The sequence below is a fragment of the Homarus americanus genome, unplaced genomic scaffold (genome assembly GCF_018991925.1).
Source record: "Homarus americanus isolate GMGI-L3 unplaced genomic scaffold, GMGI_Hamer_2.0 scaffold11302, whole genome shotgun sequence".
Lineage (NCBI taxonomy): Eukaryota > Metazoa > Arthropoda > Malacostraca > Decapoda > Nephropidae > Homarus > Homarus americanus.
In genome coordinates, this window is record NW_024736744.1 from 1,343,424 (window position 1) to 1,368,537 (window position 25,114).

Consider the following 25,114-nt stretch of genomic DNA (forward strand, 5'->3'; position numbering starts at 1 on the left):
TGTGGATTGGAGACTTTCTTCATGAGTGCAAGCAATGTGTGGTGATTAATAACACGAAATCGCCTATATTACCCGTGACAAGTGGAGTAATATAATTTGCATATTGTGAACAAGGACTGCAGAAAAAGAAAATTTCATTTTTTCCAGGGGGGGGGGGGGCGCAAGTGAACCCTCCTGAGGGCACCCATGCTTTACACTGTTCTGGATTAGTGACTTCTCCAACCTTGAGTTGTGATCTTTTTTACTTTTATCCTCTTCACCACTGACCGGTTCGTTAGCCGCTTGGGCGATCGGTCACGTCTCTGTTACGCAGTGTCCATGGATGGACACTGTCTCCTTTTCTTCGTCGCCTTTGCTTTTGAAATATTGTTCCTAATGAGGGGCATGTAATTTTGGAAATACCCAAATCCCTATCTCTTATTAAGGGGGAACTATATCCATAATACTGTACGTGAATAGTAAATATATCTAATGGCCAGGGTACCCAACGTTGCTCGGGTGTGTTTTGAGGAAGTAAGGTTAACAATAATGGAAAATATTTACACAAAGTAATTATTTTTGCTTATAACTGACTGTTACTTATATTACTGCAGCGACAGTATCAGGAGCAGCAGATCTACAGGTGTTATGAGAGGCTTATCCAGAGTTATACACACACCATGACAAGTTACCAGAGAAGAGAATCACTCAACAAGCAGAGCAGATCCTGGCGACCACCTTACCTCATTCTGGTGTTGGTAGGTGTCACTGACTACCTCCTCATATATTACTCCCTCACTCCATCATACATTACTCACAATTTGATTTTCCATAATTTCAAGGGTCAACGTCTCAAAATTCTTTGTGGTTTTTACTTCTGTTAAGAGTCTGATCTGCTCTTATATTGCTTACTGTATCTTTTGTAATTAACATATCACCCTGTGTCACTGATATATTTTTTATATTACAGGTATAATACAGTGGAACTACCTGTATAATACTAACATCCCTATATTTCTCCTTGGTAGGTAGTAATGGTAGTGTGTGTTGTGGGTCTGCTGACACTGCGACCAAGTATTAAGGCAGGTGAGTATTGTGGTAACTTGTGGGATCTACAAGTTTCCTGCATTACATAACAGGATATTCAATATTACTTACAACTATGCTTCTGGGTATGTTTACAATTTCAAATAAAGTTTTGTTGTCTGGGCATAAGATTGTAGTACAGTACAATCAATCATACAGTCTTTTATAAATTCTTACAAATGTCTATTTGTTGTTTTTAATATTGTGCAAGATCTTGTCATGGGCTGATCTTTTGGCATCCCAGTAACTACAGTGTAGATTGTCTCAGAAAAGTTCAGCATACATGGGAGTCACATTTGAAGGTCTCAGAAAAGTTTAACGTATATGGGAGTCATGCTTGTATTCAAAAGCTGTCATGTGGGGCACGTAGCAGTATGCCGTAAGTTTATCTTATTACAGATGATACATATTCCCTGGAGGAGGACACTGAACCCATATTGAAGCCTCACTCTCCCACTGGCCAAGCCCACAACTACCAGTTCCGGGCCCCGCTTCCTATGTGGGGCCAAGGAGATCACAACGAGGTAGTGACTTTCAAAGTTGTACGTGTGGAGTTGTAAGAACAGTATATAATAAAGGGGAGGGGATAGTATTGGATAAATTTAAAATAAGCTCTAGAATGATACTTGGCAGTGCAGCAACAAAATCAGTCAATAACAACAGTAAACAGTTAGCAACAACAGAAAGTCAGTAACAACAGGAACAGTAACAACAGAAACAGTCAGTAACAGTAAAGAGGGTAAATGAAAAATGTAGGGAGGGGAGATTAGACTACAAAGTGATATCCCCGTTAGTCGGAATAGCCGGAATAATTCGTGCAGAGCTCTTCAGACAATGAGAGATTTGGGGGTACAGCTCAGGTAAGTCCAAAGAACCTGTTATTTATTTTCATTACTGTATGTTATTTACAGTATTTGCTTTCCTCAATAAACTTTCTGACACTATGAGTACAGTACAGTAGAATTGTAATGTTCATGAGAGGCGAATACTGTACCTATTATGTGTTCAGTACAGTACAGTACTTGGTAATCATGTACTGTCATCCCTATGGAGTTACTAATGTACAGTATTTGTATCCGCTAGTTGCAGTTCGGGCCCCTGTCTGGAATTCCAATACTTATGTTGGTTGCCTCAGAAGATTTGTCAATAATACAAAGGTAAGAATTTACTGGAGTTGAATTTCAATGAATTATGTTTCTTTATTAACTTACATATTGCTTTTTACTCTGACAGTGTCTTGCTTGGAGCTTGTAGGGTTTCAGGGGAGAAATTTGCTAAAACTCCTTGACATAATGTGTTTGTAATTTTATGGATAGGAGGAAGTTTAACAAATTATGCCATTAAGTAAAAAAATAAAAAATAAAGCCATCTGAATGGCTAGTAAGCTGATAATTGGTGAAATGGTAAAGTGTATTAAATTGAATAGCTACCATAGTCTTTTATTAATGATGTTCATGAGTATAAAAAGTTATGCTGGAGGTGTTTTGGTAATTCTTAAGTGCTGTAGTTGCTCACTTTAATTCTTTTATGATTACCTCCTGTATATTAAATTTTAATGCATAAAACCTGTTGTCTTGTGTTCCATAGGGATATAGTAAAGATTACTTTAAAGGTCAGTGAAAGAGGTATTGTACAAACTTAATTCAGGTATATCAGTCGTACAGTAATTGATGACCTGTATCAAATATTTTCTAAGGTGTAATGATTTATGTAAGGAAAGCCAAGTGAAGGAGGTAAGGGAATATATTTAAATTTATTTTGATTCATTTGTTTCTCTTTAGTTTTACATAAACATCACTAGGATATCCCCCATATCCTAGTGATGTTAATGTAAGACTAAGGTGATTAGAGGTGATTTACGTACACTCGCTCAAGAAAATATCTTTACGACTTTGTGACAAACAATATAACACAACCGATGAAGGAATTTGACATCCCTATTTAGACTACAGGAGTTGCTGTGTTCATTTGGAATGAGTACACATTACATAATTTTTTTACTGTATTCTGCAGATCTATTGAAAGTGTACTGCAAGAAACAGCCGGGAGTGGGATGCACCTTACTGTCTCTGTACTGGACCCATCTGAGGAAGTAATGAGTCTACTACAGGAATATCCACTCAAGATCCATGTTATTAATAGTCCCAGTGAGAGTTCCTTCAGGTCAAGTGGCAATAAAAGGTTTCTGAGTAAATTCATCCATGGTTTGTCAGTTGTGGATAACTTAAAGAACATAATTGATGCTTTTTCGGGTACAAATGTATGTGTAAAAGATGCCATCAGTCCAGTAATTAACACCTTGAACACTGGGTCGAATATGACTGACACAGGAACCCGTCGCCCAACTGTAAAAGAATTAGAACGTGAACGAGGTGCTATTTTTGCCAGTCATCCTTATAACCCTATGCATCGGAAAGCTGTAATAAACTCCAGAGAAGAAGAATGGAAAGTCAATGCAGAGGAAAGTGTGGGTGAAGACTTGTCAAGGCAGAAAGGAAATACCAGTAAGCAAGAAAAAAGATCACATTGCCAGAAGAGTAAGAACTTAAAAGAAGCTCTTAAGTTTGTGAAGGCATCTTTTCCAGAGCTACAGTTCCTCATGCTGTTGGAGACAGGCTATGCTCTCTCTCCAGATTTTGTTAGGTAAATATATTGATGGCCCAAAAGTCTCACATCTGCATCTTCTTCAGCTAAAATAATACTGTAAGGACTCTACATATACTGACGTTGCATTTCATGAAAACATGATGTTAGGTAAAACAACACTCAATCACTATTTACTACCAAATTAATGACAAATATTTACGATACATTCCTAGGAGCATCTTGTCCACACCTATGTATTATACTGTATCTAAGGGCTTCTTTAAGTATTGGTAATAGCAGTAATAATGGTACTGTACACTTGATACATTAAAAATATTTTACAAATGAACAGAATACAATAATTGTTATTAGATCTGGGTATAAAAGTTGTGTACAGTACAGTACTCACCAATGCATTTTGTCAGACCACCATTTGCTGTCACCCCTAACTGGCTCTCCTTCGTCTCCAGTAAACACTTGGCTCCTGTTAATGAAATGGTGGAATGAGCAGAAGTCTTTATCCTGTGTGTATTCTTGAGAAGCTGTGATCAATGACAAACTGATGTTCACCATTGCCTCCACATGTACACTCAGACTGATGCCTTTCCATGATTGCTTGACCACATTTTCACTTTGTTTTTTTGCAGACATTATAGGTCAAAAATCAGTTTAAAAGAGTTAGTACTGTACCATGGTGGAGTAAACACACCCAGGCAAGAGGCAGACACTGATTGGTTGAGTGGTATACAGTGTCTCTCTCATTGGTTAAGCTCGTGGCTCAGAGTAAAGACGAGATCATCGTGTGTTGTATAATTTCATGGGGCATTTCTAAAATGTATTGTAGATTTTAATATTTTTTTCTTCATTTTAAAGTAAAAATTTCCCCTAAAATAATGAACAGTTTAATAGGTAACATCCTATTAGGTAAAAGATGAAACCCACAATGGCAGACAAAATGTTTATTCTTTTAGGTATGTCTATGATTATTATTTTTCATCATAAATTACCATCATTGATAGTAGAAAAAAAAGAGACCCCTGTTAAATATGTACCATTATTAACTTTGCAATTGGTATGTTTGGTTGTCAGTTATTACAAACAGACTGTTGAGGCCATGAAGGAAGATCCATCCATCTACTGCATCTCTGCTCACAACCCTCTCGCCTCAGCCTTCACGTCTGGAAATGTGTCAAGAGTGTATCGTTTTGACCACTTTGTCGGGAAAGCAACTTTAATTCCTTCAAAAGTCGTCAGTGAAATTTTAAAGGATTTTGTGATCTATCAAGACAAAAATTCATTGGAACAAAAGTCAGCTTTGGTAGGTGTATAAAAAGGTTGCATACAGTAATTCTTGTCTTTTGCTGTCTTCACAAAGTATCAGCTGACACACTGTACAGTTAACTACTAAAGTCTGTTTGCCTCTCCCCCTGAACCACGAATCCTGAGATTCGGACTCGTGAATCCATAGCATTTATGGACAGAATAACGCTGCTTCGGGTTCACGAGTCTGAATCTCGTGGTTCAGGGGGAGTTGACTGTACATACAATATTCAAATTAACATCTTTGTTTTCAACTGTTTAGATGTGTATAATTGTCCTCCCAGATTGTACTATAATTGCCATTGTAACATATTTTCAGAATCATATTTATTACTGAGTGAAGGCATTGTCTGTGCCAAGTTATTTGACAGTTTACCTAACCTTCACTATGGGGATGCCACTTTAATATTTTATTTGGCTAATACCAGACATTATTCAGTACGGAGAGTATCCCGTAAACAAGGGGTTTCTAATTATGGAAGATGGAGGGAATGTCTAATATTTATGTAAGCACTTCAGAATAGATTGTCATACTTCAGGAGTCTCTGGAGGTATGGCTCTCGTGGTGGAGCAGGAGGCGGAGGCGTGGCTGTGTTGTGCCTGATGTGCCAAGGATATGTCGTCTGTATGAACCAAGTACCAGTGACACTTCTACAGAGATGAAGGCAATGCACGAGGATAAACACGACCCACTGTGCTCTCAAGAATCTCATGTCATTCTTGTTAACTCTTCCAGGTAAAGCCACATGTAACATTTAGGTGTAAACCATTGGATGAATACTCCATGTACATTTAGTGTAGTTAGTTTACTGTTAGTCTCCCTGCTTGTAGAAGACTAGGCATTAACTCAAACACTTTCACAATATTTTTATAATCAAGACTTTATACTTTCATCTTTGTCTGTGAATACTTTTAAAATATTTGCTAAGTTTGAGTAATTTTATGAGTACCTGTACAATATTATTCAATGCCACTTCATAAATCCAACTTTCTTTTCATTCTAACCATATATCATAGGTAAGAGTTTTTTGAACTCAAGAATTATAAATTATACAGGAATTTATAAGTTACATACCAGCATAATTGTTATGTATTCATTTTCATGTACAGTACTGTATATCCCATTTTTATTAGACTACTTCACTACAAGTACTGTCAAGATATCTTCTCTGCCATCACAGCCGCTGAGCCACTTGGCGGGAACACTATTGACTGCAATGATCCTCAGTTCTTCCCAGAGAAAATGGTACAGTATCAGTTTATGTCTACAATCAGGCACATGCACAGTTAGCGCTCAAGGAGGGCTCGAGTCCCTGCCAGTTACGAAGTGCCCTCGATTTTTTTCAATCATCAGTAACAAGAGGGTAGGGTATTCACTAGCCATGAAAAAAGAGGCAGATCAGCCCATTTAGGATGCAAAGAACTTAGGGAGGAAAAATCCTCTTATAATAACCTAAATGCTATAAGCATGTAAAGCCATAACATTCAGTGACCCTGTTTCTTTAGTTTAAGTTGTAAATAAATGGTCTAATAATGTCATTGTATGGCATGTGATTCATCTACACATGAAGATGAAGTACATACAGTATTGACTAACAGTATTTTATAAAGAAGCAGTTTGTATGTTGCTTTTATTGCATATTAATTATATTTTCATTAAAAAATCATAAAATATATCAAAATTCCAGGGACATTCATAGCAAACTGCATATGGCCTCAAAATGGCCCTCAAATAGATCAGATTTAAAAAAAAAAACCCGAGGGGGGGCTTGCAGCAGCCCCTGAACCCCCCCACTGTAAGGGGATGGTGCCCGTTTTTGCAAACTCTCAGCTCCCCATCTGACAGATCTTGTGCATGTCCTTGTCTACAATTGACCTTTTTCCTAACATTAAATCTTACTTTGGAAATAATTTAGTATGATTATTTTTGTTGTCTTCATAACCTGCTTCTGATACAAGTCTTCATACAGAGTTAGTCATTCTGTAACCATGTTTGTTTTTTATTATTTACTCCTATACATACAGCATTATCTCTTGGTTCTGATGATGCCTAGAGGAAAACAGATTTGTTTATACACATATTGTAACACTTGCTCCAAAAAGCGCCTTTATGGAGGGGTCCGATAATTTTCACAATGAACACCGCGACTCCTGTTATCTCGATAGAGTTTTCAAAATCTTCATCCATTGTGTCATATTGTCTCACGCAAATTGGAAAGATACTTTTTGGAGAGCGAGCGTGTACAATGACCGGTGATTATTGTGTTGTAAGTTCTCTCTCCCAATTACTCCAGAATGCCTCGATATATGCTGTTTACATAAAAATGGAACATTATGCTGATGACTTAACCTTTCATCATATAATGAAGGTAAGTGATACAATCAATAGATCATTAATGTACCGTACTTGTGACTTAAATGTATTATAATGTTTCATTTGTACAATACAAGTACGTAACATTTTGGCACAACATTTAAAGAGTTGTTTAGCATGTCAGTGTTTATATCTCTCTGACACCTGTAAGGGAAATAATAGGAACTATTATGGTTTTCTGACCTTCACCAGAATTTAACTAAATTTTGTCCTCCTTTCTGTTATAATCATCCTTCATTAACCAAAAACTGTCTGTTCATTTCATTCTGTCCAACTTCTGAACTGTATAAAAGCATTTTCAGCCTTTTGTGTACTGTATTTTTTTTCTTCAAAATTGCAAATTTAAAAATTCTGACTCAGGGATGGTCGGTCAATCAAAAAGTTTAGGAAAGATTTTGCCCTTGCCAACATGCTTATATACTCATAAGGTGTGATAGTTGCAAGAACCAATTATTTGGGATTATTTTTCAGTGTTTTGGCCTCACCCTGGCATCACCAGTTGGGTACTTCGAGGGCATTTTTCAGTTTACATTTCGTCGCAGGACTATGCTTGTCATGAGCATACCGTACTCCAGATTTGCGTGGGTATATCTTTTTTTTTTTTTTATTAATATACAGTACAGTACAGGTATTCCTCAGTTAACACCTGTTTGTATTATACACTTTTGTTTTTACACTGTTCACCAATTAAAAAACATTTACTGTCACCATTTCCAATATTTACTGTAAGTAGAAAGAGGTAAATAACTACATTGTTAATTACTTCAGGTGCACAGGGAGTTTCCTAACACCCTGTACTGTACTGTATAATATTACACTAATATTTAAAGGGCTGTTATTATAATTCCTGCTACACAGTTTTATTGAGGCTTTGCTTGGTATTTTGGTATTACAGTATTTTTTTCTGAATTTTCTTGAGCCTAAATATGTAATGTTTTATTGAAACCTTTAATCTGACTGTGATCACTGTTCACCTGTTTTATTAGGCCAGCACAGATGGTGTGGCATCAACTGCTGGTCTAACACACAATCATTATATCAATTCTTACCCTAAACAACACATTTCACTCATCATTCGGCGCTCCCTTTGTTTTACACTAACTATTTGAGGAGATAACATTTTTTTATTGTTAAATTTAGTGGATATTTTTCTTTCTTTCAGACCATCTTTAAAGAATCCAAATGCTGTAATAGTTGCAGGCGCCCCAGTGTTGTATGACCAAAGTGAGAAAAATTATATGAAGAGTAATCATCAAAACATTACCTTTAACAGAATTTTAGTGACACAACATATTATATAAATATTACTGTATTTATAATTATGGTACGACTTATGACTGTAATGTACTGGTATCATTGTTGCTTAATCACAATGACAGGGTTAAGGGCTTTGAGACACTTTATGGCCATCTTCCTAAACCACTACGAAAGATGTAACTAAAGATACACATTACCAATATTAAACAATACAAACTAAAATAATTTGCATTTATTAAAATTTTATATTTTTTGTACATTCCGAATACACAAAAGTGAAGAATCAAATATTTTATTAAGCTTGGTGTAAAGTAGCTGGCAAGGAGAGGATCAGTTTTGTTCTTTGTTATCAAGAAGAGAAAATTAAATCAACTTATATCATTATCCAGAGTCCAGCTATTATTCAACAAATCACATTCACTTCTCACCGTCTCTAAAGACAAAACTATACTGAACTATGTATACAGTATATGCTTTTGTTTGACACTTTCTCACAGCCAACATAAGTATTAATATGACACATGTATTTTTAAGCACAAGTGAAAGGTTAAAATATGTACAAGAATGTCATAAATAATCCTACTTGGAGCCACGAGCAGTCACTTTCTGATGCAGCATTTCATTTCTATTAATTTCTTGTCCGAGTAAGTGGACAGTCTTGGCGTACTGTCGGTTCAACTCCTGTAAGCGACCAAGTTCATCACTGAGGGCATTACGGTGAACTCTCTCTTCCACACGTCTCCGCTCCAGCTGAAAACAAATCAATGTCATAGTTGTCAAAAACAGAGGAAACTGATAACATTATATAAAGTACAGTACTGCAGTCATGTGAACAATGTCAGGGACTTTTTTAAGGAATTTTTACTTGCGAGTCACATTTAATAAGGGGGTACAGTATAGTACATACATACAATATAGTTATTGTGGTTCATTTGCAACAAAACTGTGAAATATACCATAAAACCCTTTTACCGAAGTAGTTTAAATCCTGATCATTTTATATAGTGAAGTAACTGCCGTGCTGCCGGACGATGACGGTAGAAGAACTTCAGGAAAAAAATATATCGTGTCTGTTTTAATTATAAAAAATATTCTCATCAGAAAGGTGTGGCTTGGCAGGCCATTTGAAAATCTTGTGCGATCTGTTTCATAATTCATAAAACACGGTAAGAGACTAAGAGCAAGTTAGTTTAGTTGTGAGTAAAGTAGTTTTTTTTTTTTACATACCAAGTGACAAGTGGACCAATAGAATACATCTAGTAGACCAAATTCAAGGGCTAATGAGCCAAATGGCTCACTAGTATATACATCTTAAAAAAGTCTCTGAATAATGTCATGGCAAAATCTAGGTCACACACCTTGGAGACAGAATTTTTAATAAAGATGTGAATGTTGTAAGCTAAGTGACTTATAATATTGGTGTAATGGATCCTGGGAGCATCAAGCCTAACTATCAGGTACAGTGTATACAACACCTTTGTCTGGACCCAAAGACTTAAACACTGATCATTACATACACAAGAGGTGCCACTAACACTCCAAATATGTACAAGTTTAGAAATGATATAGGGTACAGTACTGTAAATATACACAAATTATTGATATACTGTACTGTACTGTACTCCCACTTACCATCCAAGATGAGGGAACAAATACAGAACATGATAGGTTACAGGATTCGTGAAGGATTTGTATGCCATGAAGGGATTCCCATGACAGAAAGATCATGTAGTGAGCTAGTTTGGTATACTGTACTGTATATGGCTTCTTGGTTCTGGTAGGAGGGTCAAAACAAAACTAATAAAAGTGTGGTGCAAATATATTTTTAACATACCTTCAGCTTATTTTGCCTAATGCCTTCCACAATGGTGTCCAGCTGCTGCAGGTATTCATCCATGTTGGCTGTGTTGCCCAGGGCCCTGGTAAATATACAGTAACTATCAATATATTGTATAAAATATTTTGCATTATTTATCACATCAAACATGTAGATTATGTTCTTCTTTATTCATGAAGTATCAGGAAGCATGTAAGATGATTTTCTACCCTATTGATCACACAGAAAGTCCTTTATTTACAGTACAGTACATTGTTCCAGTAAACCATACACACAAATTCGGGTACATGATTCAGTTTAAAATGTTTTGAATTCATACATAGTACTAAAAACAACAAAAGAGCTCCTCTTAATGAATTATTATCAAAATCATGAATTGAGATAATTTTCAGTACATATTAAAAAACTTATAAACTTACATAGCCATATTATCGAGTATTGAGTTAAGGAGAGACAGCTCCTTGTCCATATACATGCGAGTGTCTGCCAAGGTGTTGTACATGTTGTAGAACTGTTGTGTCTCCCGGTGTGTGGCGGCAACTACAACAAACAGTACAATCACAATCATAACAAAATGGCGTTAAAAATCAAACTTGTGTCAGTGGTAAGACCAAGTGGATGCTTGATGTACCCAAACTAAACCACACAACACTTTCAAACATGGAATTACTGTACTACATGTGTACAGTTCGATGAAAGTTCAATTTACTGATGAAGAGTTCAGTCTTCATGTTGAAAAATTAACTATTTAAGGAGTTTTGATTATGGTCAGATGCTGTTATCACAGAACTCTGTCATGGATCTATAGTCAAATTTGATAAGGACTTACAGGGGTGTATACTCATATAACTTGTTACTTATAAGTTATATTAGAGATTACAAGAATATATACAGTACAGTACCTTGATTATATAATTCTATAAATCTTCGTTGATACTGTGTAAGCTCTGCTCTGCCTGGTACATCATCAATGTATCTCTTGAGGGCTTCAACTTGTCTGGTTTTCTTGGCTAACTGCCGTCTCATCTTGGTGTACTTCTCCTTTTCTCCCTTGCAACGTTCTGTCACTTCATCTCCAACATCTACCTCCTTAAGTTGTGTCTGGAGATTACTGCAAAGTTAAATGCAAATGTGTGAAGCCACAAAATGGAACCCCCCCACCCCCCAGATATTTAGTCTTGTATACCAATATTTAAGTAACCAAACTATGCATTCCGTGCAATGTTCCCTCTAGGCTGCGAGTCAATGTGGCTCCACAACAGTCCGTCAAGTGCTGTGGACTTAATTTTTCCAACAGCACATTTTAAATAAACATCATAAGCAGCACCACTTGTTATTTATCCCGTATTTATAATCTTTCTACTTCTTGCACATCTATAGTGACTTTAAAACAAAGACTCTTTGTTTGTACTGTACTGGTCCACATAACACAGTTGATTCTGCTGCACTGTGATGTAAACATTTAAAGAGAACAGTGAAGTGCAGTTATTCCTTCACAAGTTTTACCATTACTGTACTAAGTTTACTACCTTACAGTCAAGAAACAGCCAACACACACTACCTGATTTCTTTCTTCATCTTCTCGGACTCCTTGCGGCAGCTGTCCTTAAACTCTGTTTCCCTTTTCCTGGATTTTTCATTTTCTTCAACCAGCTGTGACAATTGTTCTAGAAGTCTGTAGACATAAATAAAGTAAAGCATATCCTACTGGTTGATGATTATGTACATCTGTGTTTGTTGAAATGGTTTCATGTATATAGATCAAATATATTGTATGTGCGTTTGTGTACGTGTAAACACAATGTTAAAGTATCTGCAAAAAAAAAATTATGGATCCTGGTTATGAAATTAGAGGCCTTTCTTATGCTAAACTAAGAGTCCTGTTACTCCTCGCCTTATAGAATTAGGCACAAAATTTTTCATCTGCCAACTACAAGAATGTTCAAGTGATGGAGTGGTACGGGAACTCACCAGACCCCAACCCAACAGAAAATGTTTGGAAAGAGATAAAACACAAGCTGTCAATATGGACCACATCATCAGTACCTCACCTGCAAGAGGAGATCAGGAAGATTTTGACAGTTGATATGGGTTGTTATTATTTCCAAACACTTCCCAAAGCCATGCCATATCAACCTCAAATGATGTTAAACTCATAGGAAAACATGATAAAATAATAAATAATATAATATAAAAGTTTGCTTGTGTTTTCTTTATCCTCAACTTGTGGTTTTGTTGAAGTCAGGTAAAAAGGTTAAATGTGTCAATATATGTTGTGAACACTGTACTGTACATGTCTGTGTGTGAATGCTATTCTAATAGTACATGTTCTTGTATAATTATGTACAGTACTCAATTACTTTTTCGATATTAAATATTTAGCATTGTTACAGATCAGGCCTAAACAGAGGTTGTGTGGACATCAAGATAATGAGCTAAAGAAAAGACTTGTTTTAAATAAGGTTAAATCATAACTCACTGCTTATTTTCACTTGTATCCACTCCTCCCAATTCACTGACTTTTATCTCTAATTCTCTCCTCTCTTGTTTAACTTCCTGAAGCTTGGATCTCATCTTCTCAACCTTGGCTGTTTCAGTGGCTTGCTTAGTCTGTAACCCGGCCAGCTGGTTCAATAAACATGAACGTTGCTTTTCCAGTGATGCTAACATACGGGCCTGAGAGGTCGCACTGTCTCCAACGATCTCCTCCTGGAAACAGTGATGGTCATGGCAGGGCAGTGAAAGTACAGGTGCTAGAATCACAAAGGACTACATGTGGGATGTTTTAAGAATATGTTGGAGGTAATAACTAATATGTATATATTAATATAAAATGATTATAAATGCAGTGTGGTTGATTTATATCTTGCAGACCAGTTAGAAGGAAAGATTGTGAGTAAATTATTTTGGCCAAGTGGAAATGAAACAGACAGTAAAAAGTTAAATAAGTCATAAAATGCATACTGTAATTTGTTGCTGGAGCTCCGAGTAGTGCTTGGATGTGGCAGCGATCTCCTGCACCCGGGCGCTGACTATATTGCCAACCTGATGAGCACTTAGTTTACCCTGCAATAACATTTACCAATAAGACCATTGTACGCATATATGCTTGCATTATCTTATTACTTGAGATAGTTATTAACACCTTCACTATGGGGATGCTACTTTTAAATGTTTTATTTGGTTAACACCAGACAATTATATTCAGCAGAGAGGGAAGCCCATACACAAAAGGTTTATAACAGTTCTTTGTGGAGTAATAACAACTAAATGTCAATACTGTACTCTATAAGCTGACACTAATGAAGACTTCAGATGTGATGACAAGGCTAATGTCCAGATCAATCAATAACAGATCTATATAACTGTTCTTAGTATGCATTTCTATCTATACTAAATCTAAAAACATAACTTTATAGTAAATAATTCTTCCTTCTCTATGCACATTTTATATCTAATACTGTATACTAAAGGAAGGACCAATCTATTTTGGGGAATCAATTCAAAATTAAATATATCAAGTACAGTTTTCAATAACAATGTTATATAAAAATTTAGCAAATTTATATGAATATTTAGCATGAAAGAGACTGGACGAAGGATGGAAACTTTACTTAGTACAGAATGATCCTTGTCCCTGTACGAGAGTCTGAACCTTACCTCGACCACCTCAGCGACGTCCATCCCTGCCATCAGCTCCTCCACTTCTGCCATCTGATGTTGTACAGTAACACTCACAGGTTAAAAGCACAACAAAATCACACTGCTATGTTGACAACTGATGAGGAAAATTCAGTAACGAGACGTCTCTTCAGGCATTAAGAGAGATCACTTCACTCAGAAAATTAGTCTCAGAGTTATCAAACCGTTATGATCAACAATTCTTATTTAATTTTGTGTAATTCATGCAACTTACATCAGCCAACATTACCGTAAATATACAACACATTAGACTCTTGATTATCTCCGTTATTGACAGTTAAAGCAAAGGAATTTCTTAACCAAAAAAATTGGACATTGAAGAAGTTTGTGAGCTTCCTCCAAGTGAGTTAACAGGACTAAGGTGTTACCACGGCAACCAATGCACAAGAGGTAGCACAATAATGCTTTTCTCTTTTTTTTTATAATTTCACCACTTTATTATCTTACTCGTCATTTGGGTAGTTGGTCTACCCAGTTTTAGTACAGGAGAAGCCTGGAGGAAACCTGTGATGTTTAGTAGTGAGGGTCACACTGGGTAACACCCTTCTCCCGGGCCAAGCAGGACTCCAACCCATGACATATTGGTGAGAGATACAATACACGTGTTACTGATGTACTACCAGCACATTTCCTGAAGCTAAGGAAGTACTACAACACCTTAACCTCTCATCCAAACATGTTTATAATGCTTATGAAACTATTCTCTATTGGTGATGTTTTCCATTAAGGATGTTAGCTGATGGTAGTGAAAGATCTATATTGGGTTTCATAACAACAACAGAAGCACCATCTTAAATTACAGTTCCTCATTATCAGCCTGGCTGCCAGACACAGTGTATTAAAAATTACTAAGTACTTTCCATGCATTATAGAACAAATAAAAATAGTCTGGATGCTGTAATAAATACTTCCAGAATAGTTTAATAATTCTTGTGAACCCAAAGCATTTATGGACGGAATAATACATCCGTGTCTACTACTCTTGGTTTACGAGTCTGAATCTCGGGGTTGGTGGTTCAGGAGGAGAGGCAACAGTACTATTGTGGGACACTGTACTTCTAATAAAACATCATATGACAAAAGTTATTCATGAGTCCAATAACCACTACAGGTAATCAAGAGTCTACTGTACATAGATCAATATGAACACTGTTAATATGTTATAATACTGGTGAAAATTTCAAACAATACTGTACATCCCTTCAAAGGAATTAACTGATTTTTTGGGGTGTGTATAATTATAATACAGTATTTCAATTTAAAGTCAACAATACACTAAAGTGATCATCTGATATTAAGGTTTAACCATCCAAAAGAAAATACTGCTGATATACCAAAATAGATACATGGTACCTTTATAAAATATAGTATATGGGTGTACTGTACTTTGGTAAAATGTAGCGTACTTTAATGAAATGTATGCATATCTTTATAAAGAAAAGGCATATGTTTATAAAATGCACATATCTGTTAAGAAAAACTGTAGATTAGGATAGATGATGGTACAAATTATATTCCTGTATTTAAGTTATATTTACATTCAAAACAGGAAATATAATCTAGGGAACAACTGTAGTGGGAAAGAGTTTGTCAACAATATGGATGCATATTTGGGTCCATTATTTATTAGTTAAATTTAGTTCCACTTCCAAGTAGACTTAAATAAGAACTAAATAGATGAAAAATCAAACAGCCTGAAAATGCAGATTGATAAATAAAACAGGAGTGAAGGCAGGCACCAGAGACAGTAGACAGTATTGGTGTAGTGTACTTTACCTCACTGTTGGCAGTGTCAGTTTGGTCCTGACCATCTTGCTGCAGGAGAAAACGAGAAAATGATTATGATATTTACTGATTAAATGTAAATAGTACACAGTGTGTACATGTGTGTGTGTGTGTGTGTGTGTGTCCTCTGTACTGGGACATGCTAAGATTTGTATCCAGAGATCTATGTGCAGGACCATGTGCCATTGTTAAAGTACTGATTGTATACTGTATACTAAATGCAAGCAGTTATACACGTGGACGTTTCTCTATGTACTGTACAGGTAATCAGGCACTGTACTGTATACAGTATAATCAAGCATTAATCTCATAATCTCTGATAAATTTTCCACACAATGGTACTGTTTACGCACTTGCCCAAATCCTCAATTTACATATGATAAATTGTGTGAATCCTTACCAATACAACAGTCCGTATATAATTAAGTGCATAATACTGTACCTCCAAAGGAAATTTTTTTAAATCTTACTCATAATTATTAAACCAAATTAGTTACCTTGCTCAGATGGCCGTACTCCAACAGAGTGGTCTGTACTCGCATGCTTGACAACTCTATTGGGGTTGAATCCTTCCTTCTCCACCTTCGCTTTGGACCATATGCTGACTAGAGTAGTGATCCCATACATTAATAATTACAAATATAATCTGTGGTTACCAATATTAATTAACTACTGCATAGTACTGTACTTCAATAGAAACATTATGTATGGTCACTTTTGAACCAAAGTACAGTTCTTTATGTTTATTTTTTCCCTTTTATAAAACTATTTATATTCAATTGTCTTTATTCTGATTACTAAAACAATCACAGCTAAGTTGTATTAAGCCTCATAAAAAAGATAAAATGAAATACAGAACATTAATTTTCATTGTAAGTGAATCAGAATATCCACACCAGTCAAATATCAATGTTGTGCTTCACAACTTACCAACTTTTCAAAATATCAGTTACAGTATACAGTATAATTGCAATGTAATAATGTTGCGATGAACAAATGAAAAATCCTAAAATCCCATTTTATGGCTGAGGTCAGAAGTAGAGAGTTAGGTACAATACACACACTAAGCCAAGGAGGTTGAATGGATGGAGGCAGCACCTGCTGCCTCAAGTGAAGTCACTGAGTGTGACTGATGGCTTTACCAATATAGCGCCACTTTTCTCTCAGTGACTTCATCCTCCTTGGTTGATCCCTCTATAATGTGCATAATAAATAAAACAATAGTATAAATCCTGCAGAGTTATCTGTAACCAATGCTTGTTCGTAAGTAGCCGGGGCAACTGTGGCCTTGTTGCCCTCACCAGCATGCCAGCCTCTGTTACATACACAGCAAACACCGCCTCCATCCATTCAACCTCCTTGCACTAAGCCACCTAGGAATGTCTGGGACTAATATGAATGATAAGTAAACCTCCCCCTTGCAGTAGTTGTCTTGATTGAAGCATGTCATGTCAAATTAGTTACATTAGTTAATGCTCATCTCATTCATCAGCCACATTGGTTTTCCAGGTTATGAAAGTTGTGGAGAAAGTGACCCCTGATTTAGTTGTACATTATACTTGAATTATCTAGTGAAGGGTGGCTGGCCATTAATGAAAAACAACATGTAAAAAAAACACTCCATCCACAGTACAAAGAACCAGTACATGCAGTCATCACAAGAGTGAAAGACAGCTCTTTATTTATGCATTTAATGTAGTCTAGGCTTATTATTCTTTAAAGTTTTCTTATATATGTTTGCAATAAACACTTACAGTGAAGATTAAAAAAGACTGCCACTAAGGTAACCTAAGCCAACCACACTCTAAAGTTGTAAATAATTATTAAAAATGACAAAGTACCACACAATGCATAACAATAACTGTCCCAAATACATACATGTACAGCAGATAATGTGTGAGTAGCCTGAGCCAACGACTCCTTTAGTTTCTCTTCTTGAGGAGTAGTGTAGTAGTGACAGAACTGGAGAACGGAGAAGTTTCGAGTTTCATCACCAAATTCTTCTCTTGTTTCGAGGGCCTTTTTGACGAGCCACTGTAAGACAATGAATAAATAACAGAATTGATTGCCTTTAGGAAAAAATTATTAGTGTTGATTACTGTATATAATACAGTATACAGTATACTGTACTGTGTATCTCAACAGCTGAGTGCATTACTGCAAATAAAACAGTTTTGAAGTTCCCCATGTGAACAAAGTTTTTGTCAATATCAATTTCCTCTAATACCATCATATCCTCTACTAATTCAGATTTCAAATAGACCTTTTATTTGAAGATGTTGAAGCACTTACACCACAGTTCTGTAAGATGAATATTTCACATACCTGGATGACTGGAAAGACGTGTATAGCATCCAATCCTTGGATCTGGTGAGGCTCTAGTCTATGAGGACACTTCATCGATCTCACCACTCGTACTATTTTCTCCGTCAGAGCTCTGCCAGGATAGTCAATGATTTACATCCTTAGTAAACAAATAATTTAGAGCCTTTATATATACAATAAATAAGTTCCTTCAGCTGAAAAGAAGGTATTATAGAGTACTGACATAGATTATCTTACCCAAGTACTGTATCTGACATATGGAAAACAATACTGGGCAAGCAAATTAAAAACAAAAATCCTCCCTACGCTCACATTTTCTGACCAATGGTAAGATTCTCGTGGAAAAGCAGATCAACGTCCACATCAAAGTTGCACGTCTCAATACACCAAGTCATCCCTCCAACTATCTGGGAAAAATAAAAGAAAAAGTAAAGTTTATTCAATGAGAACAATAAAGGTTTCGTTAGCCTCCAATCTTGTGGTTATGTGGGTCAGTATTTGCAGCAATATACAGTACAGAAGAAGATCATGTTGCAGACACCTACAGTATATATTAATCCTGCACCTTCAAGTTAATACAGGGTCCTTCTTAGAGCAATTCCTGGGTTTTCCATTGTATACCAGAGTACTTTACTGTATTTCATTTATTTCTCAAATATATAAAGTATACTCTGCAATACATGCTATAAAGTATACTGCATATAAATTAAGGGTCATCTATTACGAAATATGAAAGTAATCCCTGTTCACAAAATAAAAATACTTGTATAAATAAGATTAACTGATTTACATGAACAAATTAACAAGCTATAGCAACTGGAGAATATGCTAAATGCACACTTATAGTATATACCTGTAAAGCACTGAAATGATGCCCTACAAGAAATAAGTTTACACAAGAACATGTAAGAGTGAGTAAGATTTATTCTCTAATGTGTGTGCAAAGATATGGTCACTCATCATCTTACGACTTCATAAATGACACATTCTTCATATATGGTGGGTGGTAAGGCAAGAGTAAACGATAAAGTTTTTAGAATTCGGCTTAACAACACATCCTACCTTGTCAAATGGAGAGAGACCCTTGATGCGAGCCCTGAAGTACCCAGCAGCGACGAGGAGTTCAATAATCTCTGAGAGTTTAACTCCCTGATCCTCATCTTCCCGGACATCCACCTGGCAGTGTAATTTTGAACATTATTTCTCTTAACTTGGAGATGTTAGATTGTGCAGGCAACCAAATGGCGAATCCCAAGGGGTTTTTCCAGGTATATAGGACAAAGGTCAAGGACAAAGTGGGGCCTTTAAAGTCAGAGAGAGGGGAAGTGATCGAAGATAGTGAAGAAATAAGCAAAGCATTAAACAGCTACTTCTTATCAGTTTTCACAGAAGAAATTCACGAGGAAACGCCAGATTTGGAACTGACATTTAGGGGAAAGGAAGAAGAGAAACTAAAGGATATCACTATCAGAAAAGAGGATGTTCTTATGAAGATAAATAAATTAAAGAAGACAAAATCTCCAGGGCCAGATGAAATTTTCCCTCGAGTTTTGAAAGAGTGTAAGGAACAGATTAGCAGACCCCTCGTAAATTTATTTACAAAATCATTAGACACGGAGTTGTGCCAGACTTGTGGAAACAGGCAAATGTAGTACCCATATTCAAAAAGGGAGACAGAGCATCAGCGTCAAATTACCGGCCGATTAGTTTGACGTCAGTAGTGGGGAAATTTCTTGAATCAATTATAGCAGATAGCATCCGATCGCATCTAAAGAAAAACAAATTAATCTACGACTTAATATGGGTTTACAAAGGGAAAATCTTGTCTAACAAATCTGACCTTTTTAGGAAAGTCTGAGGTAGTAGACAATGACGAAAATTACGATGTTATTTACTTAGACTTTAGCAAAGCATTTGACAGAGTACCGCATCAGAGGCTTCTGAGAAAAATTAAGGCTCATGGTATCGAGGGGAAAGTTTTAAATTGGATAAAATCATGGCTCACCGATAGAACGCAGAGGGTCAGCGTAGATGGTGTTAAATCTGAGTGGGGCCGTGTAACCAGTGGGGTTCCCCAGGGGTCAGTACTAGGCCCACTCTTGTTCATAATCTACATAAACGATCTAGATACTGGGATCAGCAGTGACATAAGCAAGTTTGCGGATGACACCAAAATAGGGCGGCAGATTAATTCAGGGCAGGATGCAAATGCATTACAGGAGGATCTAAATAAACTGCAGGGGTGGTCTGAAAAATGGCAAATGAAATTCAACACCAGCAAGTGCAGCATACTTAATATTGGAAGAACAAATACTGACAATGTATACAGCCTTAACAACATCAACCTTGTAAAAACAACAACAAGAAACTGAGATTAAAAATGACAGAACAATACATAATACTTCACAACTACAAATACACATCCAAAGGGTTTATGGTTAAACTGTTGATGTGCTTCCCAGTGAGTGACTTAACCTTGAGTAATTTAACACTTCCGAGCAAACTTTTCACATGAATTGTTAATAAAATAACACCCTAACCTACCTACCTACCTAACCTACCTATCCTAGTGTACCTTACCTAACCTAACCTACCTAGCCTAGCTTACCTGCCTAACTTAACCTAAAATAATGCACCTCCATCCTAGCATAGGCAGGTTAAGTTGGGTTATGCAGATTAGATTAGATAGATAAAGTAGGTAAGGTTAGGCTGGACATAATTGCCAAATTAATAATATGAAAACTGCTGTACGTCCTTTTTATTTATTGGTTTATTATTATTTTAAGAAAGGCTTTATAATTATCTATGCAGCAAGAACAGTACAGTACTGGGCTTCAATACAAATCTAGAGAAAACTATCAAGATTCAAGAATAATGGAGGGTTCCTACACAGACCACTGACCTTCCCTCCCACGGAAATAAAAGTCATACAGTACTTGTTTATAACAGGAAAAAATACAAAAGCAACAACATATTTTAGTAATCAATTTCCTGTTATGACATAAAATGAATCTTTATCCAAACCTTCATTAAGGTGACAACTCAGGTATACCTCTACTACAGGTTCTCACCAAAGGTTAGTGAAAATTTGGAGTTTCAGATCAGTAAACCAAATTTTATTCTATTAGGTAAAGCAAAAATAGTCTGTACATTAATTTTGAAGATAAATACGTCAAAATACTATGTCAATTTGTAGCAAAGGTAACATATTTAAACAAAAATTACTATTTAATTTCATGAATACCTGTGTATTAAAGATAAATGAATGTTAACATACACAAACAAGAGCCTCCTTACCTGTCCCTCTCTGGCACTGTTTGAACGAATCTTATTTTCAGTAGAGATCATGGCTACTCTTCTCCACTGTTCCTCTCTCTTTATGTTGAGAATACCTGCTCCTCTGGTCTTATTTTTCTTATATTCTTGCTGTTTGTTGACCTATTCCTGCTCTTTAACCCGTGGTGTGAGGTCTCCGCCCCCTCCCGTGTTTACAGTAGTCAGCTGATCCTCTCACCTGTCGTCAGCAGGGGTGCCAGGGGTGCTACTGTCCTCCCATCTATTAACTCTATCATTACTGTACCTTAACACTTCACTAGTCGTTCGTCCCGTTGGTCTGTTCTTCGTTATGAACTTTATTGTCCAGCGAGGAAGGTGGTATAAATATAATATATACTGTAATGACAATGGTGGGGGAAGGGGCGGTCATTTAACGAGGTATTTCAGCACAGTAACAGTACGGAAGGGAGTTAACACACAGGCTATTTAATTATGAGTCGATAAATTTTAAGATGGTTGGATTGGACTGTTTTTATATCGATCAGTGAGAGAGACGCCACTGTGTCCTATAATATTCAGCTAAATAAATTGCTTTACAGTCTTTTCGTTCACATTAAAATCCAACTCAGATTTTACTTTTTTTTTACTTTTATCCTCTTCGCCACTGATCGGCTTGTTAGCCGCTTGGGCGATCGGTCACGACTCTTTATATTCTTCACCAAAAGGTCGGCTCGCTAGCCGCCCGGGCGATCGGTCACGTCTCTGTCACGCACTGTTGGCAAATACTGGGCATGCACCGGCTCCTGAATGTACCTGAACCCGCTCCAGTGTTGGTCAAGTCTTCTCTTGAAAGAGCTCACACTCGGTGCCGTCACAACACTTTCTGGTAGATTGTTCCAAGAGTTTACAACCCTCACTCCGAAAAAGTTTGCCCTCACGGTTTTCCGGACTTGCGGCTTCTTCAATCTTGAGCTGTGACCCCTTGTGGGGCGAGCGTCCGCCAGCTCCAAGTAAGGACACTCAACTGAGTAGTGCCCCCTGAGATGCTTATAAACCTCAACTAGGTCCCCCCTTGCCCGTCTGTAGTATAAGCTAGGCAAGTTCAGGCGCTCCAATCTCGCAGGGTAGCTGAGATGCCGAAGTGCAGGCACCAGCTTGGTGGCCCTCCTTTGAACATTTTCAACCAACTGACAGTCCCTAGCATATCTCGGGGACCAGATGGGGTGACAGTACTCCAGATGGGGAAGCACTTCACTCCTGAAGATCGTCACGAGGGACGGACCGTCTAGATATCTGAACGACCTTCTTATAAGACCCAATAATTTATTTGCCTGATTTACCTTCTTCTCACAATGGCCCGAGAACTTCAGCTCATTGTCAACATACACACCTAGGTCCTTCTCACACACAGTCTCAACTAGTACATTTTCTTCATCCCGTTGGGACATATGGTACGCCTCCTTACCGTTGGTACGCCCCAGGTGCATCCTCTTACACTTCGTGACATTGAATCTCAGCAGCCATTCCTTCGACCATTCCTGGAGCCGAAGGAATGGCTGCTGAGATATGTGACGTCAACTTAGTATAATAAGAAGAGCTGATTTGTTGAATTACTTTTGACGATAATGATTAAGAAACGCTTCTGGCGTAAGCGGGTAGCCCGCGTTTACAAGTTTTGTGTTATGTTTATAATATTATGTTCAATAACTAACAATATAGTTACAGATAATAAGCTTCCATCAGATGTTACCGCAGAAACTTACACAGCTGAGTGCCAGAGACCAGTTACTTCCATTCTGGAAAAGTTTTCCTAGGAACAGAGGCGTTTAGGGGCAACGGGTGACCTAGTTGAGGTGTATAAGCATCTCAAGGAGCATTGCTCAGTCGAATGTCCTTACTTGGAGCTGGCGGACACTCGTCCCACAAGGGGTCACAGCTCAAGATTGAAGAAGCCGCAAGTCCAGAAAACTGTGAGGGCAAACTTTTTCGGAGTGAAGAGTTGTGAACTCTTGGGACAATCTACCAGAAAGTGTTGTGACGGCACCGAGTGTGAGCTCTTTCAAGACCAGACTTGACCAACACTGGAGCGGGTTCAGGTACATTCAGGAGCCGGTGCATGTCCAGTATTTGCCAACAGTGCGTGACAGAGACGTGACCGATCTCCCAAGCGGCTAACGAGCCGATCATTTGATGAAGAGGATAAAAGAAAAAGACAAGTAACAGAGACGTGACCGATCGCCCAAGGGGCTAACGAGCCGATCAGTGGTGAAGAGGATAAAACAAAAAAGGCCCCGTCGGCGTCGGGTTCCCGGCCCTATCGAATAGGTACTCAACACCACCAGTAAAAGATTTTCTTAAAATATCAAGTTCAAGAATAAGTGTAGCAGCCGAGTCCATATTCATTGTGTAAATTACTGTACTGTTAACTAAAGTCAACACCTGATTTTTTTATGGTTACGATTCCTGATAATTGCTGTTGACGTGTATTGTAGCACTGTCCGCCTATAGCGCCTCAAGTCCATGTTTTTCATCATTGTCGCTCACTAGAGCGATATTACCTCTTGACGTTCTGATTTACACCACTGTTCTAATACTTCTTGTTGCACACTTGTCAGGGGGGATTTATGGAGGCCTTTGTGATGAGTTACACAGGATAACATAGATGAAGTGCCAAGTTATTCTGGACCTGGTCAGTGTTGTCATTGGCTGCCGGACAAAGCCCTACGAAGGAGACCATCATGTACTGTACAGTACTTATTGTGATTGGTTGAGAACCTCATCTTGGGGAGGAGTCATGAAGAACTGTATCGTGATTGGTTGTTTACCACAACCTGCGTGGGAAGATTCCACTGGTGGTTGGAGGAAGACTTTTTCAGTCGAGCTTGGAACAGGTTCAACTTTTCAGGTATCACGAGCATCAGGCAGCGTCATTCCTCCTTGAACATTGCTTTATCCCTCAACTTGTAGGACCTGCCAGGGCTCCTCCCGTCCACCAGATATTTACTGTCAAGTTAAACTGACCTACATGCCAATCCTCAATGGTTGATGCACTCTTCCTCACCGTAATTTATCAGTTCCCTAGTCGGTCATGTTCTTAAAGATTCATTAATCATTTTCTCATCTTAACTAGGAAGGAGAGAACTCACAGAGTGACGATGAAGTCTCATTTCTATTATCATACCATTTTTACTTCCATATTTGTGTAGTAGCTCGAACAGAATAGCTGGAAGGGCTCTCACATACCCGCAAGCAGTAAAAACTAATATATGAATCTTTGAAGATCCACGTGTGTGCCGCAGCTTAAGGAGATCCACGTGTGTGCCGCAGCTTAAGGAGATCCACGTGTGTGTCGCAGCTTAAGAAGTCTCAGGAAAGAGGTAAGAAAATTATTGTACGAAGCTGTGGGAAAACATCAAACCTAGACACTTCTGTTATGACACAAATATGGAAACAAAACTTGCATCGAAACTACTTATTCGTCTCCAAGATTCTGATTTCAACATTTTAGACACATTCACGTCTTACACAAACAGAGAGTGACAGACGACCACTGTTCAAGGATGAGGACGTTTTCACCACAACTACTA

General features: G+C 37.4%; 2 protein-coding genes across 3 annotated transcripts; one reads left to right on the top strand and one right to left on the bottom strand.

The window, feature by feature from the left end:
• The first annotated feature begins 366 nt into the window (after positions 1-366).
• LOC121872440 lies at positions 367-9,186 on the top strand. Its single transcript, XM_042375201.1, has 11 exons — positions 367-737; positions 1,008-1,065; positions 1,465-1,589; positions 2,149-2,222; positions 3,079-3,708; positions 4,741-4,969; positions 5,511-5,707; positions 6,106-6,217; positions 7,266-7,340; positions 7,817-7,926; positions 8,508-9,186. The coding sequence occupies exons 1-11, from the start codon at positions 660-662 to the stop codon at positions 8,644-8,646; spliced, it is 1,827 nt and encodes a 608-aa protein (XP_042231135.1). The 5' UTR covers positions 367-659; the 3' UTR covers positions 8,647-9,186.
• Positions 4,596-21,782, bottom strand: LOC121872441 (coiled-coil domain-containing protein 93-like). 2 transcript variants are annotated; one of them, XM_042375202.1, is made up of 16 exons: positions 21,549-21,781; positions 19,314-19,427; positions 18,564-18,658; positions 18,252-18,363; positions 17,805-17,960; positions 16,424-16,531; positions 15,918-15,956; positions 14,100-14,153; positions 13,404-13,505; positions 12,919-13,148; positions 12,001-12,114; positions 11,342-11,550; positions 10,859-10,979; positions 10,437-10,521; positions 9,186-9,352; positions 4,596-4,829 (listed from the first exon to the last, which is right to left on the bottom strand). In XM_042375202.1, the coding sequence occupies exons 1-16, from the start codon at positions 21,597-21,599 to the stop codon at positions 4,817-4,819; spliced, it is 1,770 nt and encodes a 589-aa protein (XP_042231136.1). In that variant the 5' UTR covers positions 21,600-21,781; the 3' UTR covers positions 4,596-4,816. The 2 variants fall into 2 exon arrangements, with proteins under 2 accessions (XP_042231136.1, XP_042231137.1); XM_042375203.1 differs by lacking the exon at positions 14,100-14,153 and having other exon boundaries at positions 21,549-21,782.
• Positions 21,783-25,114: the final 3,332 nt, after the last annotated feature.